Source organism: Bidens hawaiensis, unplaced genomic scaffold (assembly GCF_021521415.1).
Source record: "Bidens hawaiensis isolate Kalapana, Puna unplaced genomic scaffold, B.hawaiensis_p1.1 tig00017742_1, whole genome shotgun sequence".
NCBI classification, from domain to species: domain Eukaryota; kingdom Viridiplantae; phylum Streptophyta; class Magnoliopsida; order Asterales; family Asteraceae; genus Bidens; species Bidens hawaiensis.
This window is the reverse complement of record NW_027492677.1, coordinates 291,381-311,036: the sequence shown is the minus strand read 5'-3', so window position 1 is coordinate 311,036 and position 19,656 is coordinate 291,381. Positions and strand designations below refer to the sequence as shown.

Sequence of the window (19,656 nt, the reverse complement as noted above, 5' to 3'; positions counted from 1 at the left end):
GAAACGGTACCCACTCCCTATATCGCGACATCAGTAAGTATTTGAAAATTTCAGTACTTTTTATAATTTGTTTCCAATGTGAGTGTGCTCATTTTCTATTACTGAATTGCAGGCCAAGTCTGTGGAAAAAAGTGTTGACCAAACGGTAGTCGATCCCCAGAGCGCGACATCAGTAAGTATTTGGCAATTTCAGTTTTTATATTTTATAACCTAATAAGTCTAACAATTTCAATTTCTTTTATATTACCAATGAAGCCTGTAGAGAACAATGTTGACCAAGCATCAACACAACTACACCACACTCCGGATAGTAACGGCTCGAAAAACCGTCAGTAAGTATTTGGCAATTTCAGTTTTTTCCTTTAATTGTTGATTGATTCATTGAATTGTTTTTAGGTAAAACGGAGAAGCCGTAAAAGAAAAGTTGATGTATCTACAGATGAAGTTTCCCCACCTGCTGACATAAAGGTATGTACTGTGCGAAACATTGTTAATTTCACATGCTGGTTTATAGGTGTATGAATGTCGTTTGTGTGTAAATGACAAGCGTAACAAGGTGGCAAATGGTAAAGTTCATTGGTCACCGGTTCCACAACAGTTGCATGGAAAAGCAATCCCGGAGGGTTGCTATAAAGTTAGTATTGATGGAGCCATAGAGGAACAAGCAATTATTCCATTTGAGGCAGGTGAAATTACGACTGTTGGCGACGCAATTGGTACTTTTGTTGCTTGGCCAGAACACTTAATCTAAGTGACCAGGAGGTTTGTTTCCTTTTACCTTAACCGAACAAATAACTATGTTCTTTTTCATTTAGTTTAAAAAATGAACACTTGTGTTCGTTTATGTTCGTTTGTTTATAATCTAAACTAACGTAATTGAACAAAGATAAACAAACATTAAAGAACTTCCCGGCGAAAGGTTCACGAACAGTTAAACGAACGTTCGGTTCGTTTGCAGGCCTACTTTTTTGTTCTATTCAATTACAAAATACGATATTAATTATACATATTTGTTTTTCATATTTGTTCCAGCTACCACCACTCCCATCCTCAAAAGAACCAGATAGAGCTGGAAAGAAGGCAAAGGCAAAGTACACAACGATAGACCGGGTGACCAAACAGAAGACAAGGAGCAGTGCCAAGAAAACAGACGCCTTAGCTAGTATATAGGTAGTCGTTATTTTTGTATTTTGTAAGATATTTTACATATACATTTGCTTAATTGAATATTATTGTTAATATAATTTGTTTCTAATTTTATTTTGTCATGCTTGCTTATAGTTGTTTTATATTACTGCACAAAAAATAAAAATAATTATATATTGCCTAATTACACACAATTTGGCCACATAGAATACATTAAATAGGTGTGGCCAAAAGTAAGAAAATAGCCACACCTGAAATTACAAAAATTAGAGTCCATAAATGACCATTAGCCACAACATAAACATTTTTGTGCGACGAAAAGTATGATAATAGCCACACTTTATATTACAAAAGCATTATGTGTGACAAACGGAAAGACAATTGCCACACCACAAACTACAAAAGAGTGTTTGAGTGGCAACTTCACATTTTTAGCCACATTGACAACAATCTCCAGTGTCTATATGATATTATTAGCCACACAGTATCTCACTATGTGTGACGAAAAGTATGACAATAGCCACACTTTAAATTACGAAAAGCATTATGCGTGACAAACGGTAAGACAATGGCCACACCACAAACTACAAAAGAGTTTTTGACTAGCAAGTTCACATTATTAGCAAAATTCACAAGAACCTCCAGTGTCTATAAGATATGATTAGCCACACAGTACCTCACTATGTGTGACGAAAAGTTTAACAATAGCCACACTTTAAATTAGGAAAAGCATTATGTGTGACAAAAAGTAAGACAATGGCCACATCACAAACTACAAAAGAGTTTTTGACTAGCAAGTTCACATTTTTAGCCACATTGACAACAACCTCCAGTGTCTATATGATATTTTTAGCCACACAGTACCTCACTATGTGTGACGAAAAGTTTGACAATAGCCACACTTTAAATTACGAAAAGCATTATGTGTGACAAACGGTAAGACAATGGCCACACCACAAACTACAAAAGAGTTTTTAACTAGCAAGTTCACAGTTTTAGCCACATTCACAATAACCTCCAGTGTCTATAAGATATGATTAGCCACACAGTACCTCACTATGTGTGGCGAAAAGTTTGACAATAGCCACACTTTAAATTAGGAAAAGCATTATGTGTGACAAACGGTAAGACAATGGCCACATCACAAACTACAAAAGAGTTTTTGACTAGCAAGTTCACATTTTTAGCCACATTGACAACAACCTCCAGTGTCTATATGATATTTTTAGCCACACAGTACCTCACTATGTGTGACGAAAAGTTTGACAATAGCCACACTTTAAATTACGAAAAGCATTATGTGTGACAAACGGTAAGACAATGGCCACACCACAAACTACAAAAAAGTTTTTAACTAGCAAGTTCACATTTTTAGCCATATTCACAATAACCTCCAGTGTCTATAAGATATGATTAGCCACACAGTACCTCACTATGTGTGGCGAAAAGTTTGACAATAGCCACACTTTAAATTAGGAAAACCATTATGTCTGACAAACGGTAAGACAATGGCCACACCACAAATTACAAAAGAGTTTTTGATTAGCAAGTTCACATTTTTAGCCATATTGACAACAACCTCCAGTGTCCATATGATATTTTTAGCCACACAGTACCTCACTATGTGCGACGAAAAGTTTGACAATAGCCACACTTTAAATTACGAAAAGCATTATGTGACAAACGGTAAGACAATTGCCACGCCACAAACTACAAAAGAGTTTTTGACTAGCAAGTTCACATTTTTAGCCACATTCACAATAACCTCTAGTGTCTATAAGATATGATTAGCCACACAGTACCTCACTATGTGTGACGAAAATTTTGACAATAGCCACACTTTAAATTAGGAAAACCATTATGTGTGACAAACAGTAAGACAATGGCCACACTATAATCTACAAAGGAGTGTTTGAGTGGCAAGTAAACATATTTAGCCACTTTTAATGTAATATCTAGTGTCTATATCATATAATTAGCCACTCTATTGTTAAATTTAAGTGGCCATTTCTTTGCTATATCTACACGGTATAGGTCACAATGCAAGCTTAACACAACCCTATTGGCCACATTAATATAAAATTCATGTGGCTGAAACATGAATTCATGTGGCTATATAGATGTAATGGTCACTCATAGTAAATTGTCATGTGGCCATTTTCTACTGTTTAGCCATACTTATTGGAGAGGCTTCTTGATGGCCATCAACTAATGCCTGTACTCTTTAGCCACACTTATTACCACATAAGGCCACTAAAAACTATGTGTGGCCATATCATACCCACGGTTTCACGACCTTTGGCCACATATGACCTGAACCAAATGCGTGTGGCTAAAGGCCTACGGCCACACTATTTTCGTGTGGCCGAAGGTCAATATTCACTTAGTGTTAATTAATATTGAAATAAGTCGGGCAGTTTTGCCATATCCATTTTAAACAATTTCTAATTTCACGTGTCTTTGTCTTCTCCGACTCTCCAGTCCTCTAGCAGCATGTGAACCTCTTTTTCCGGCGAGTTTTAGACACTAAAATTAATGACCCAATCGATTAATTAACGGTGTCGTTTGACTCAGAATCATTTACCGATATATATATATATATATATATATATATATATATACATAAAAAGGTTTGGGCCCCAAAAAATTGCGTGCCTCGGCCGAAGGTGCTTCAGATCAAGTTTAATGATTAGGAGTATTTTAATAGTTCTTTTTAAAAGTAATAAAATTAGTTTCTTTGTTAAAGTTAAATGTCATTTAATGATTAGGAGTGAGAAAATTAAGTTTTTATTTAAAAAACATTAGTTTGGTAAATACTTTTGAAGGAACACCATTTTGATAAATATTTTTGAGTTTTTTACTAGATTTGTGTAGTTAGGAAAAATAATTACCAGATTGGTGTAGTTATAAAACTATTTATCAAAATAGGTATATTTTGATAGGACCCACCACCCACCCTCTTCATCTTCTTCAACCTATACATAATTTCTCTCTCTTCTTGTTAGCCCCACCTTCTTCGATGACCATAAGTAGATTTATTGCTTCAGATCCAGAGTTATCTGTCTAACACTAAAATTATCACCAAACTTCCTATCCTTCTCACTCAATTTTCTGCAGTTTCTTTTGAGAAAAAAATCTTAAAATTGTTTGGTTTTCAATCTTTAGATTTATATAGTGTAAATGAGATAATTTAGTAAGTTTTTGAATTTTTATAATAATTAGAATAATTAATATCATAATTACATTAATATGTTAATTATGATGTTTGACCAAATTTTAAAAGTATTTAATAATTATTAATAATCATTGATTCTCTAGTATTTTAATTTATTTTATAATTCTTTTATTCACATTAATTATTAATAATCATTGATTGTCTAGTATTTTAATTTATTTTAGAATTTTTTTTATTCACATTAAAAATAGAGAAGTGTTAGATATAAATGAAAAGTTTAAGAATACACAAATAGAAAGAGGCAATGTTGGGTTAAACTCAATTGTTTATATTAGATTAGATTAGATTTAGACAAACTTATAAGGAATACACCAATAATATAGTTAGATTAGATTATAGAGTTGAACCAATAACAAGTTGTAACTCTTAGTTGAATGATGACTGTATTTAACATTTTAACCGATGTTAATAATAGGCATGCAATTTGTATTCATTTTGATGTGATTGACTTTGCTTTTTTTTTTTTTAGCAGTTAATTTTTATATAATTTACTATAAAACGATTATAATAGAGTGACATGCAAACTTTGCTTTGATTCTACATGTTCTATAGTACAAAGTTGTGCATATAAATTTTATACAAACAAAAACAATAAGTTATATACAGAAAGTCAATAACATTTAGAGCACATTTAGACAAACCTATAATATGGATTAAACACTAAAACACACAAACAAACAGATATCCTTTTCTTACAACATATAGACATAGCATAATCTACTCGAACACCTTTCCTCGCACATCAGCTCCTTGACTATGCCAAGGCCGGAAAAAGAAAGCTGTCCTTTGCAGCATTCATTTACATATCAACTGCTCGCCTTTCAGTCAAAAGTCCCAGCATGTTCAACTGAGGCTGCAATCACAATAACTGTATTGCCATCATAAAATGTCGTTCTTCTCTTTCGTTGTTTCGAAATCATAGAAATCCATCCCACCACGTACAACACGATCTTCCATCTATCATTCAGATTAAGATACTTCAAATAATCATCATCGTCATCTTGAGAGAGTTCCAAGCTGTTTTCTTTATGGCAGTTACTAGTACCAATTCCAACGCTGCACGTAGAGGGACTCAACTTTGGATGATCATATCGTGCTTGTTTTGGGGAGTTTGAGATCACGTGTTCAGAAGCAGGCCGTTTAGAGCTTTGACTTTTAGGAGAAGTAAGGTTTTTGTGATTATGTGGGTCGGTTGTCTGAGGGATCACCACATTAAGGTTGTTCTGGGACGATGGGATCAACAAGGGGCGTGACTGAAGATAGATACTAAATGAATCCTGGTCTTTGAAAGATACTACTTCCTTCCAGTTTTCAGATGAAGACAATATCAGCTTCTGTGCATCAGCCTGTTGGGATTAATATTTAGTCTATTTCACTAAACCGAAAGCAAGTGTTTGTGGGTCAACCGATACTAAACATGACCTGCTTCAAATAACTACATAAAACATACCCTTTTTTTATCGGGAAGCTTATCGTAAGGAACCAAGAGAGATTCTGCAACTATGCCCACCAATTTCCCAGAAACATTAAAAGCCACACCGTTAATCTTTTGACCATCCTTTGGATAACGGTAGAAGTGTATCGCCTTGGTCTTATCATCCTTACACATATTTGCATGGTTCATTATGATCTTCAATTTGTTAGCACTAACTTTTAGTATCTGCAAAATAGGACACTGTCGTCATCAAAAAGTCATTGGTGGACAAAAGGGTAATGGAAAAACAAGTAAACAATTACATCTTTTAACTTTTGTGGATTTATAGCATGCATAGTAAGGAGGTCCATCACAGTTTTTATGTCTTCATTGCTCAATCGTTTGTAACCAGTGCGGCTTGAAATTTCGTGTACTCTATATAAAGGGTCGGATAATGATGGAAATTCATGCTTTGTGTACACTGCAAAAATGCTTGCAAAGTAAGAGCATAAGTGATGTGGAAGGACCAATATAATAGTCTTGGGTTCATAGTTTAGCAACCAAAACATAAACTAAGAAATAGAACCAACTTCTATATGTAATTAGAGGTTGTAGGTTTCAACTTTCAGCCCACTTACATATTAATGGTTGGTTTGGTTGTGTATCATCCCAAACGGGTCACATGTCAAATTGGTTGAAATTCCTACAAAGTATTTTCTTAATATATACAGTTTCTAAGCATTATCCATATACAAGTTAATATTGAAATAATTTTCTTGTAACAATAATTAATGCATCAACGATGGCGCCAACAAGTCACCTCAAATATATAAACAACTTACTTAACGAAAAACATTATTTGTATTAGAGAAAAAAAAACCTTACAGTCTTTGCGTTTGTCCATAATCAGAAACGATTCTGTTTTTGCTTCTTTTACATGAGTGGGAAAACTAGCACTCACAGATCTTGCACCCATACTGCACTTTCTTTCCTCTTTCCAGACTGAAGTGTGTGTAATTGAAATCTTATCTAAATAAACAATACCTTCTTTTAATTTCACAATCTTATTTCCTTTAAGCGGTTCCTTTCCTTTCCATTTACGAACAATATTATCATTAAATTCAACAGAAGTCCAGTTATCTGCTTCATCATCTTTAGAATTGCCATCAAGAAGGACTATTTCAACCTCCATTTCAGCCTCATCACCTGTAGTTACAATCTGGCCCGATATCTCATCTACTAAAGCTACTAACAAAGGTTTTTGCTCATTTCCTTTAATAGGAATTCCTGTAGAAACTGGTGTGGAGATTCCATTTAAGAACTTGAGTTGCAAAGATTGTGGTCTTGAAGTACTGTCCGTGTTACAAAGATTCCTGATAAAAGATGATGTATGCGTAAGCTAGAAAATCTACCACTTTCTGTATTTAATGGTTGTATTTCTTACCATGTCATTAATCTTGTTGAGAAATCCACACCAAAGTTTTCTTTTACCATGAAAAGAAAGTTTTGATGCCTTCTGTTAATCTGTAACACGTACATGAAGTAACAGTAAGCATTACTAAATATGACAGAATAAAACTCAAGATCATAGTAGCTAGAAACAATGGTGTCACTGATTTGGTAACAAAGAAGCATACATAATAGAGAATCATGTATTGAACTTTCTGGTAGGTTGAAACCAGATATGAAGTTATATATGCTGAGATATTGTCAATACATAAAATGAATCAGTTAAACACAATGATTGAATTTGAATGATAAAATAGTTGCAAGATAAACTTACGAGCTTATAAAGCCTTCACTTTAAGAAATGACTCACAGAGCTGATCCAAGAGTTGACATAAACGTGCGTAACTTTTGATCAGTTAGGAGTTAAGCGGCCACAAAATATGGATGAAAATAACCTAACTAACTGTACTTTAAAATACAAAAACTAATTTCCCTGGATCAGCTAAATTCGCCAAATATGGATTTTCCCTCATTTGAAAACCATCCACTTTTTTCTTTTAAAGGGTATTCTGTTTTATTTTACGTGTTTTCATGATATACAAACAACCACCGGTTCCCAGAAGTACCAGCACAATAATCAATCAGAATCATATAAACAATAAAACTTAAACACGCACACATATATTAAGAATGTATGAGACATGAGTGAGACTCACTTCTTCGCAAATCATAGGGCATATAGTTTCCTTGTATATGCTGCGGATCATTAGCTCCGTTTCCGCATTACTAATTAACGATTCATTAGCATATATGCAGTTAGTTCATGTGAGTAACTTAATCTATAAATATTTAATAAGAAATATATACTTTGTAGTTGAAGCAGAAGCCATCGGGATCAAAACACTTGCACTTTTCCTATCTTCTTCAAACATTCTTCGGTATAGACGAATCATTTCCAGCTTCAAGTCCACCCTATGAAAACAAATGTAAGCTATTGATCAACAGATTGTATAAAATCAACAAGGAAAATTGCAAATTCTCTTACTCTTTGGAAGCTGTGATAGAAGTTGTGGTTGCTACTGATCGACGGTTGCAATTATCTTCCACCAGTTGATTAGCCATCAGTACCATTTCAGCTCAAAGTGATGTGATATTTAAAGAGGAACTGGTCCACCACACCGCGTTCATCTCAGACGACTACAACACCAAATTTGGGAAAATGTGTCCCAACCTCTAGAGGTGTTCAAAAAAACCGGTTATAGAACCGGTTTGGTCGGTTTAACCGAAAACCGGTTAATAGAAATACCGGTTATTAAAAAACCGGTTAGACCGGTTATTGAACCGCCGGTTAGTACTTCGGTTATTCATTCGTGGACAAAAACCGGTTATTGAACCGGTTAGTAAAAAAACCGGTTAAATTTAAAAACCGGTTATTAAAAAACCGGTTAACCTAAAAACCGGTTAACCGGTTAACGGTCAAAAACCGGTTAACCTAACCGGTTTTTAGGTTAACCGGTTTTTGACCGTTATAAAACGGCCATATGACCGTTTGGGTCCTTTTTTGCCCGTTTTTTCTTGATTTCTAGCCGTTTTTTTTAACATTTTACCCCCACAAACAACTATATATAGTTTAGGTTGGGTAGGTTAGCTCACACTCGATTATACAACTCTACTAGCTCTAAACGTTTATTTCATACGCGATTATTTTGTTATCTCACACTCAATTATACCACATTACCACTCCATACGCTCTTATTTCGTAGTCGTTTATTTCATACTCGTACTCGTTTATTTCTTACTCGATTATACGCTCTTATTATCATGGCCTCCCAAAGTGCTGGTTCATCCGTCAACATGGGTGCCTCGAACACAGACATAACGGTCGTTCGGATCATCCCCACGAAACGAAACCAAGATGTGTGGCAACATTTCGACCTATGCGAACTGTCTAACGGTCGCCAAAAAGCTCGATGCAAGCACTGTTTGAAGTTCTATGCCAAAGATGCAAACTCCACTTTAAAAGCGCATATACAACAGCGCTTTTGCAAGGCCTTGAAGGACGAAGCGGGAAGTAGTTCGCAGCCGGAGATGACGAATCAAGGAGGGGTGTTTACGTACGACGTTGAAGCGGTACGTCAACAGTTTTCAAACTTTGTGATTCAACAAACACTTCCTTTCAACCACTTCGACAACCCTCAATTCACGGAGATGATGAAAAACTATGTTCAACCACGCTACCAACACGTAAGTCGTTCGACCCTTAGAAGAGATTGTCTTAAAGCATGGAAAAACGCTAAATCCGAACTAATTTCATACTTTTCAAACTTACAAACTGGTGTAAACTTAACAACGGATGTTTGGTCAACAATACAAAATTGAAGATAAAATCTTTTCAATTTCGTTTGATAACGCGTCCAACAATACGGCCGCGGTTGGCCATTTAAAATTAAAGTATAAACCTATTTGTGATGGAGCGTTTTTTCATAGTCGATGCATTGCACATATTATCAACTTGGCCGTGCAAGATGGGTTAAACGTGATCGAAACGCAAAGAAACAGTTTTAAAAGAATGTTACGAGATGTTTTTAGCAACAATAAAACATTTTCAAGATACAAAAAATTTTGTGTAGAAGCTAATTGTCAATGGTTGGGGCCAAATTGGGATTGTCCAACAAGATGGAACTCGACTTGTAATATGTTTGAGAAAGCCATCCAACAAAAAGAATCATTAATTGCGTTTCATCAAATTTTGTCAAGTAGGGGTAAATGTGCACCATATGATCCTAGAAACTGGTTATTGATTGAGATCGTTACGGAGGTCCTTCAAATTTTTAAATCTTGCACAACTAGTTTATCCGGGGTTTACTATCCAACAAGCCCCATTGCTTTACCAAAAATTGCTGTCATGTGGACAAAGTTGAGTGAACTTGATTGTAGGGGTGCACCTTATTTTGATATGGGTGTAAAAATGAAAGAAAAATTTAGAAAATATTTTCAACAACTACCCGCTGTTTTGACATGTGCTGCTGCGTTAAACCCTTGCATCAATGTTGGTGGTGTTGAAGCTTTAATAGAAAAAATTTGTGATGAGCTTGGGTTAAACGACGATCAAAACCCCTATTATAGCCAAATTTTAAAGAATGCTTTCAACACCACCTTGTCAAACATGTATGATGTCTACCTTACAAAATACGAGCCGTCTTCCCAAATTCATGACTCGTTAAGAGCTGTTGCCCCAATCCCAATCCCAAACCGACCTTGAAATGGGGATGTACTACATGATTTGGGAAGACGCCGGTAAACGTCAAAGGGTAAACACCCCAAGCAGTGAACTTGGAAGGTATGGTGGTACCAACTTTGTGAAACACATGACTCCGGATGAATTTAGAAGTCTTGATTTGCTGGCTTGGTGGAGAGGTAAGGAGGATGAGTTTCCGATCCTCGCCGCCATGGCCAAAGATTTACTAACGGTCCAAGCTTCCACGGTAGCTTCGGAGTCTGCTTTTTCTGTTTCTGGCAGGGTTATATCGATTAGGAGGACTCGACTCACTGCACCAGCTATAGAGATGTCGATTTGCTACAAGGATTACTTGGACTCTTTAGATAGGGCACAACATCAACGCTCACTCGAGGGGGAAATGGAGTATGAAGCGGGCTTGTATGAAGACGAGGTCAATGAAGGACACACTCAACCAATGACCGATGAAGAAGCCGCGTACGACGATTACCTAAGAAATAGCTCGGGATCGGGTAGCGAAGAAAATTAGTTAAAGAAACAGCAAACATGGAGGCAAATCATGAGTAAGAAACAGCAAGTTGTTCATGTAATCGTGTCTAAGCATTCTTTTTCCTAATATGTGCTCTTATTTACTTGTTGATTTGGATTTTTCTAATTTAGTTAAAGAAACAGCAAACATGGAGGCAAATCATGAACAAACTGCGATTGGGAACAACAGGAGCATCTGCTAGTTCACGATTTAATGTTTGTATTTTTGAGTTAAATCATGAACAACAGTTCTTGGCAGAGATTTCTTCAGTGTTAATGATTTAATGTTTGTATTTTTGAGTTACGAATATGCGATAACGATTTAATGTTTGTATTTTTAATGTAAAAACTATAAATGAAAGTTATGTGTTTTTAATCTTTGGTTTGTTGAAAACACATTCACCAACACACACTCATACTCATCTTCCAAGCAAAGAACCCTAACAACGAAAGCAAAGAATGGCTTCGGTCAGTCCGTTTTGCCTTGTAGTTACCGGTTTGCCTTGTAGTTACCGGTTTGTTTATACTGTGAAAAAATAATGGTCTTCATTAAATACAAAATATAAAAAACAAATATTCGTATTTGAAACCGCGAAATTTAAAAAAAAAAAAAAAAACCGGTTAATAAAAAAACCGGTTTATTAACCGGTTCTAACCGGTTTTAAACCGGTCCTAACCGGTTAGACCGGTTAGGGTTTTGACAGAAAAAAACCGGTTATTAACCGGTCCGGTTATTAACCGAACCGGTTTTTTTAAAAAAACCGGTTTGTGCACCTCTACCAACCTCATCCGTTTTCTTGTTCAACTCTAGTGTTAGGTGGGTGTTAATAATAATAATAACTAGGTTTGAAACCCGCCGCAGACACAAATTCGGTCGGTATCGATTAAGTTCGTCACGACACCGACACTAAATCAAAAATTACATGTGAACGCCCAAAATAATGTCAACATACGTACAACTTTTGATTAAAGCGACACATATATAGTCGGTATCTGATAGAAAAATAAATTAGTAAACGCATAACTTATGATACAAAAATAATATAAGTAAAACGATGTTTATTCGGTTGGCAAATTACAGGCATTGTGACGAAAATTCGGTCACTATCTAAGGTTCGTCACAACACTGGAACTAAACTCAAAAAATAATTTTGAAAAATTGACATATTAAAAAAAATATATCAAAAGACAAAAAAAAACATAGGCATTGCCGCGGCGAGTCGACATACATTCGGTCGGTAACGATTAGGTGCATTATCATACCTGAAGTAAACATTAAAAACAATTTCGCTATTGGCTACGTTTGTTACATTACTAAAACTATATAAACAACAACACGGGTGTTGCGGCGACAAGGCGTTGCGTTTTTAGTTGGCGTCGTTTAAATTCGTTACGATACCGAAACTAAATGTAAACTAAATATCCTCAAATTTTCATACTAAAAAAACCTTTAATAAAAAGAATCCAAATTTCAAAAACATGTCACATCCCATCAAAATGTAAAAATAAGTAAGCAAAACAAATTGGAAAGCCAAAGCCAAGGAAGGGATTCGAACCACCACAAAGAATTTAGCAAAAGACGCCTTAGCCAACACACCACCACAAACAAAGTTGATTCAATGATGAAACTAAAAGAATAAATGCTAAAACAATAGGATTTTAAAAATGAGTTGTGGCACACCATTTGATATTTATCTATATAAATAATTGGTTTCGATGAACCAATGGCGCAAGACTATATGTAAATAAAAAGTAATAACAAATTATTTGTTTTTATTTTGTTTAACGACAAACTACATTCACCGGCCCTACTCTTAAACTACACAGTTTTGTTCAACACGAGTTGAAACTTTTTAAGTGTGTGTAGAGATAGGCTATTAAACCCATTTCTAATCACATGATAAGTACTCCCGTCAGTTGTAAGGGTCAGGCGTCATGTAGAAATCACGGCGCCAAGGCGATGAAAGATATGTCCTTATGTAACAAATATTCACTGACACCTCGGGAATAAGAGCGTCAAAGATTTCTGAGAGCATGGTGCAAAAAGGAAGGATATTCATCGTAAATGACGCCCAACCAATAGGGGACGTGCAACACATAGTCAATAGTACTACATAGTATGACATGTCAACATCAAATGGCCACGACGCCCACCAACTCCCTGTGACACACGTGCAAGGGATATGATTGTGATGGAGGCCCAAGCATTGAAGAACGTGCTATGTTATATTTGAAGGCCCATGATCATGCTTCCAAAGGTGGCCCACGAAAATGGGCATAACTTGGCCCACGAAGCTCCGTTTCAAGCCCATTACTAGTCAAATCGAAGATTGAGACGAGGAACACATTGTGGCAAACAGCCTATGGCGGTTTGGCCCCAGTTCGAAGCCCAAAAATGCCTCCTATATAAAGTTATGGGCCTTTTTATGTTTTTTTGTCAGTTTTTGCATTTTTCATTTTGGGTTTGTGTTTGGCCCATGGCCCTTTTAGGGCCCATTTAGTATTTGGAAGTCTATTTATATTATGTTGATGTAATTTGGATGGTCAAAATTGAATTTGGATAATAAAGTTTTTTCTCTTCAATTTCCCCTAGACCTTTGGGTAGGATTTGGGAGTTTTGGGAAGCTCTTCACGGGTATTCTTAGAATCAACGTGAATTGATCTTCGTTATCATTTCACCGCTGCATTAGTTGGTATTAAAGCCGAATTCTTGGCTCAAATATGCCTCCAAGGAGACAGAGACCAATCGATGAGGTTTACGAACGAGAGTTGGAACAACGATTTATGGCGCGGGTGGAGCAACGATTGGATCAAGTGGTCGATCAACTCACTGATCGAATGGCTGACTTGATGAATCGTAGAAGGCCAGCCCCACAAAACAGGGAGTTTGATAATCCGTTTTTTGGTAATAATGGTTCGTCTTCCGAAGAAGGTTTCGAGAGGGGACCAAGACAAGAACGTGGAGATGGCAACCGGCATTGGGATGCTGGGATCCGTACTGTTATCCCAGAATCTGATGGGACTAGTTTGGATTCGGAAGGGTTCATCGATTGGTTGGTTATTGTAGAAGAGGTGTTTGAGTTCCGAGAGGTTCCTGAAAATAAGGGGGTATCTTTGATCGCCACCAGGCTACATGGGAGGGTGTCAGTATGGTGGCAACAATTGAAAACGACACGAAATAGACTCGGAAAGTCATGGATCGTGACATGGGCCAAGATGAGAAAGTGCTTGCGGGATACTTTTTTACCTTGCAACTTTCAACGATTGACGTATCAACGTTTGCAGAATCTGAAGCAGGGATCCAGATCGGTTGATGAATATACGACCGAGTTTTATCATTTGGTTGCTCGTAATGATATTCAAGAAACCGATGAACAACTCGTTGCTCGGTATATTGGGGGTTTAAGGGTTCAAATCATGGACTCTGTAAATCTTTTTGATCCGTTAACGGTCGTCGAGGCATACCAACGGGCGTTGGCTTTTGAAAAACAAAACCGTCGGGTGGGCGGTTCGTATTCACCAGCCCCTGCTAGAGGAAATTCGGGGTCGGTTTGTGGAGGACCTTGTGTCGCGCCTAGTCAGCAGAGGTCGGGGGTCAACAACACTAGGTCGACTTCTAAGGGGGCTAGTAGTAGCGGGGTGAAGTGTTTTAAATATGGTGAGACAGGTCATCGACAAGTTGACTGTAAACAGGCGGGTAAGAGGCATTTGTTTTTTGAATCTGACGATGAACAATATGAAGAGTATGAAAAGTCCCCAGAGTATGATGAAGAACCCGAGTATGAGGAGGAGTTTGTGACCGGTGATGTGGGGGTGAACTTGGTGGTTAGGCGTTCTTGCTATACACCAAAGGCTGATGGAGACGGATGGCTTAAGCATAACATCTTCCACTCCACATGTACCATTCTTGGGAAGGTTTGCACATTTGTTATCGATTCTGGAAGTTGTGACAATCTGATTTCTGAAGAGGCAGTCCAAAAGTTGTCCTTGAAGAAGGAGAGTCACCACAAGCCTTATAAGCTTCAATGGCTTAAAAGGGGGGGGGGGGAGAGGTAACGGTCTCAAAAAAGGCACTTGTTTCTTTTTCTATCGGGACCACATATAAAGATGATGTTGTGTGTGATGTGGTTCCTGTGGATTCGTGTCACTTGCTATTGGGTAGACCTTGGGAGTATGATCGAAGTATAGAACATGATGGACGATCCAATTCTTATAGCTTCATGTTTGGTGGGGTAAAGATAACGATTGTTCTTAGAAAGCCCAAGCAGCTAGCCACAAAGCGGTCGGGTAACCTGTTGACCATTAGTCAGTTTGAAGATGAGTTGGTGGAGGCAGACAATGTGTTTGTTTTGATAGGGAAACCGGTGCCCGATGAAGTTGAGATTCCTGAAGCTATGATTCCTTTACTTGAGGAATTTTATGATGTTTTCCCTGATGAATTGCCGGATGGGCTGCCACCTTTGCGTGACATCCAACATCATATTGATTTGGAGCCTGGTTCACAATTGCCCAATAGGTCACATTACAGGATGAGCCCGAGAGAGCATGAAGAGTTGCGTAGACAGGTTGAGGAGTTGGTTTCTAAGGGTCATGTTCGTGAAAGTATGAGCCCTTGTGCGGTTCCTGCTTTGTTAACTCCAAAGAAGGATGGCACCTGACGGATGTGTGTTGATAGTCGAGCCATCAACAAGATTACTGTGAGGTAAAGGTTCCCTATTCCTCGACTTGATGATTTGCTTGACCATATTAGTGGTGCTACTATTTTCACAAAGTTGGATTTGAAGAGCGGTTATTACCAGATTCGTCTCAGACTTGGGGATGAATGGAAAATGGCCTTCAAAACTCGTGAAGGGTTGTACGAGTGGTTGGTGATGCCTTTTGGTTTATCAAACGCGCCTAGTACTTTTATGCGTGTGATGAATCAGTTGCTCAGGCCTTTTATTGGGAAGTTTGTGGTGGTATATTTTGATGATATTCTTATTTATAGTGGTTCTTTCAGCGAGAACGTCGTGCATGTCGAGAAGGTTTTGGCCTTACTTTGCAAAGACAATTTCTATGCAACAAGAAAGAAATGTGCGTTCATGACCCTAAAGTTTTGTTCTTAGGGTATGTTATTTCAGGTGACGGGACACAAGTGGATGAGTCTAAAGTTGCAGCTGTTCAAAACTGGCCAACTCCTACCACCATTACTGAAGTCCGCAGTTTTCATGGGCTTGCTTCTTTTTATAGGCGGTTCATTCCACACTTCAGTTCCGTTATGGCCCTATGACATATTGCATGAAGGGAAAGTCGTTTATATGGACAGAGGGGGCAGAGTTAGCTTTTCAGGTTATAAAGGAAAAGCTCACTACCGCACCAATTCTGGTAGTGCCTAACTTTTCACAAGTTTTTGAACTTCATACTGATGCCTCGAAGGTTGGGATTGGTGGGGTCCTCACTCAAGGGAGTCGACCTATTTCTTATTTTAGTGAGAAGTTAACATGGGCAAAGTTGAGATAGAGTACTTATGACCTGGAGTTTTATGCAATGGTCCAAGCTGTAAAGCATTGGCGTCACTATTTGTTTCATAAAGAGTTTGTTTTATTCACTGATCATGATTCTCTAAGGCATATTTACACGCAAGACAAGATATCTCATAAACACGGACGTTGGTTATCATTTCTTGAAGAGTTTACTTTTGTTGTGAAACACAAAACTGGTGTTTCAAACCGTGTTGCGGATGCATTGAGCAGGAGGGGAAATCTGCTTGTTTCCATGAGAATAAATGTGCTGGGGTTGGATGTTATTCATCAGCAGTTAGCCACTAACCTGTATTTTTTAGTTGTGTTGCAGGATGTGCAAGTGGGTCAGAAGTCAAACTTTCTTTTGCATGGCGGGTTTTGTTCAAAGGGAATCAGCTATGTATTTCTGACACCAGTCTTTGTTTGAAAATTATTCAGGAGTTACATGGGGAGGGTCATGTTGGTCGTGACCGTACTTTACATTTGGTGCAGTCTTCCTACTTCTGACCTACTATGAGGAAAGTGGTAGATCATTATGTTAAAAGGTGTCGAATTTTCCAAGTCTCAAAGGGCACGACTACTAATGCGGGTCTTTATATTCCTTTGCCTATCCTTTCATAGCCTTGGAATGATATTAGTATGGATTTTGTGTTGGGGTTGCCATGGACTCAGAGGGGAAACGATTCGATCTTTGTTGTGGTTGATCGGTTTTCTAAGATGGTGCACTTTATTCCTTGCAAGAAGACGACATATATAGTTAATGTGGCTCAGTTATTCTTTTGGGATGTGTATCGTTTGCATGGTTTCCATCTTCTATTATTTCTGATCGGGACACTCGTTTCTTGAGTCATTTTTGGCGCAACCTATGAAAGATGATGAACACTTAGCTTAACTTCAGTAGTGCCTACCACCCTCAAACGGATGGGCAAACAGAGGTTGTTAATCAGTCACTTGGTAATCTTTTACGATGTCTTGTGGGTGATCATGTGAAATCTTGGGATCAAAAGTTATGTCAAGCGGTTTTTGCTCATAATCACGCGGTTAATCGGAGTACTGGTTTTAGCCCGTTTGAGGTGGTCTATTCTGCTAAGCCCCAGGGTCCTCTCGATTTGATGTCACTTCCTGTTCCGGGTTCTGTTCCTAAGAAGGTACAAGATTTTGTGATAGGATTACATGAAGTTCATGCAACTGTGCAGGAAAACTTGGCCAACGCTAATTCAAAGTACAAGCGAGCTGTAGACCAAAAGCGTAGGCAAGTTGATTTTGAAGTGGGTGATTTTGTTTGGGCTGTTTTGGCTAAAGATCGTTTTCCAGTGGGGACGTATAATAAATTATCAGCAAAGAAAATCGGGCCAGTGGAGATTGTGCAAAAAATAAATTCGAATGCTTACTGTTGGAAGTTACCAATTCATATTCGTTGTTCGGATGTTTTAAATGTCAATAACTTGCTGCCATTTCATGGGGATTCGTCTGACGATGAGGTCACTACATATTCGAGGTCGAATTTTGTCTATCCAGGAGGGAATGATGGAGGCCCAAGCATTGAAGAACGTGCCATGTTATATTTGGAGGCCCATGATCGTGCTTCCAAAGGTGACCCACGAAAATGGGCATAACTTGGCCCACGAAGCTCCGTTTCAAGCCCTTTACCAGTCAAATCGAAGCTTGAGACGAGAAGCACATTGTGGCAAACAGCATATGATGGTTTAGCCCCAGTCCGAAGCCCAAAAATGCCTCCTAAATAAAGTTATGGGCCTTTTTATGTTTTTTTGTCAGTTTTTGCATTTTTCATTTTGGGTTTGTGTTTGACCAATGGCCTTTTTAGGGCCCATTTCATATTTGGAAGTCTATTTATATTATGTTGATGTAAATTGAATGGTCAGAATTGAATTTGGATAATAAAGTTTTTTCTCTTCAATATCCCCTAGACCTTTGGGTGGGATTTGGGAGTTTTGGGAAGTTCTTCACGGGTATTCTTAGAATCAACGTGAATCGATCATCGTTATTGTTTCACCGCTGCATCAGATTGGTGGGAATCCTGACAGGGCAGTTTTTCATATCCTCTCTCTCCCCTCAACGACTAGAAATACCAACTTATCTCTAAATAGTAAAGAACCTTGCATCCAGTATTCTCAACTTACTCCCATTATCTTTTACAAACACTATACGGATTCTCACGCCGGAGGGTGGTTACGAGAGGATCCCCCCCAATTTCCCTCGTAACGAGCTCACGATGTTCTGTTTTATAAGTGTACCACTCATTTGTGCCGAGAAGGAATATAACCCATCGAGGTAAATACTAAATCATCACCCTTGGACTAAACCATCAGACCTAAGGGGGGTTTCGGATTTCTTCATTGGCGCCATCCGTTCATTTTTCTAGAACAGTTATTTGTTAAGTTTTTGGTTCAAATGAGCGGGAAAACACACACAAAGGCGATTTGCCAGTTGTCAAACGCCAACCAAGATGAAAACCTATAAACAAATGTCGTGTTGGGTAGCGCCGAAGGCATCGTTAACGCGTCCAACCTTCGACATACCACCACGACAACAACAAAAACCAAGCCACAACGGCGACCTCAATCACAAATACCCTTACCATCAAGCGTCCTGACTTGGTGGGAGGGAGAACAAGAGAAAATGATGGCGAAAATGCAAGCAAAACTATCGTCTTTTGTCCAACCCAAAACCCTGTTCAGCAGAGAAGCGAGCAGTAACATAGAAGAAGAATACGAAGATGACAAGGAAGACGAATCAACTCCTGTCAACCGAGAGACAGAAGAATTACCATTTGACAAATCACCAGGAGGCAGGGTAAACTACCAAGCAGGAGAGCGCAACAAATCACAGCGTTCACGTCATACGGTTAACTCACACTTGGATGACCCGGACTATAAACAAAGCTGGAAAGACCAGATGCATCCGCCAAAAATTCATTAAATACCATCCAGACGCAAACGAAGATTCTCAAAACCGTATAGGCCAATTGCCTCGGCGGGGAAATCAAAATTCACAAGAAGGATTGCGGAGGCGGAGTTACCTGAAAACCCAAAGATCCCGCCAACAGTGGGTCAGTATTATGGTCTATCGAATCCAGATGACCACCTACAGACCTACATCACCGTGGGCTTAGTCTCGGGGTGGA

General features: G+C 38.1%; 1 protein-coding gene across 1 annotated transcript; it reads right to left on the bottom strand.

Moving 5' to 3' along the window:
- Positions 1–5,042: 5,042 nt before the first annotated feature.
- Positions 5,043–8,323, bottom strand: LOC143554530 (calmodulin-binding protein 60 A-like). The gene is made up of 7 exons (XM_077044261.1): positions 8,112–8,323; positions 7,961–8,030; positions 7,240–7,319; positions 6,681–7,168; positions 6,119–6,276; positions 5,832–6,041; positions 5,043–5,727 (listed from the first exon to the last, which is right to left on the bottom strand). The coding sequence occupies exons 1-7, from the start codon at positions 8,195–8,197 to the stop codon at positions 5,203–5,205; spliced, it is 1,617 nt and encodes a 538-aa protein (XP_076900376.1). The 5' UTR covers positions 8,198–8,323; the 3' UTR covers positions 5,043–5,202.
- Positions 8,324–19,656: the final 11,333 nt, after the last annotated feature.

What these genes read in the sequence shown, in the direction of transcription:
- LOC143554530 (XM_077044261.1), bottom strand. Translation starts at nt 8,197, where the DNA reads ATGATTCGTCTATACCGAAGAATGTTTGAAGAAGATAGGAAAAGTGCA. An exon ending in TCAACAAGATTAATGACATG is followed by an intron (nt 7,169 to 7,239) that starts GTAAGAAATACA and finishes ATCTTTTATCAG; the next exon opens with GAATCTTTGTAACACGGACA. An exon ending in TATGGACAAACGCAAAGACT is followed by an intron (nt 6,277 to 6,680) that starts GTAAGGTTTTTT and finishes GCATTTTTGCAG; the next exon opens with TGTACACAAAGCATGAATTT.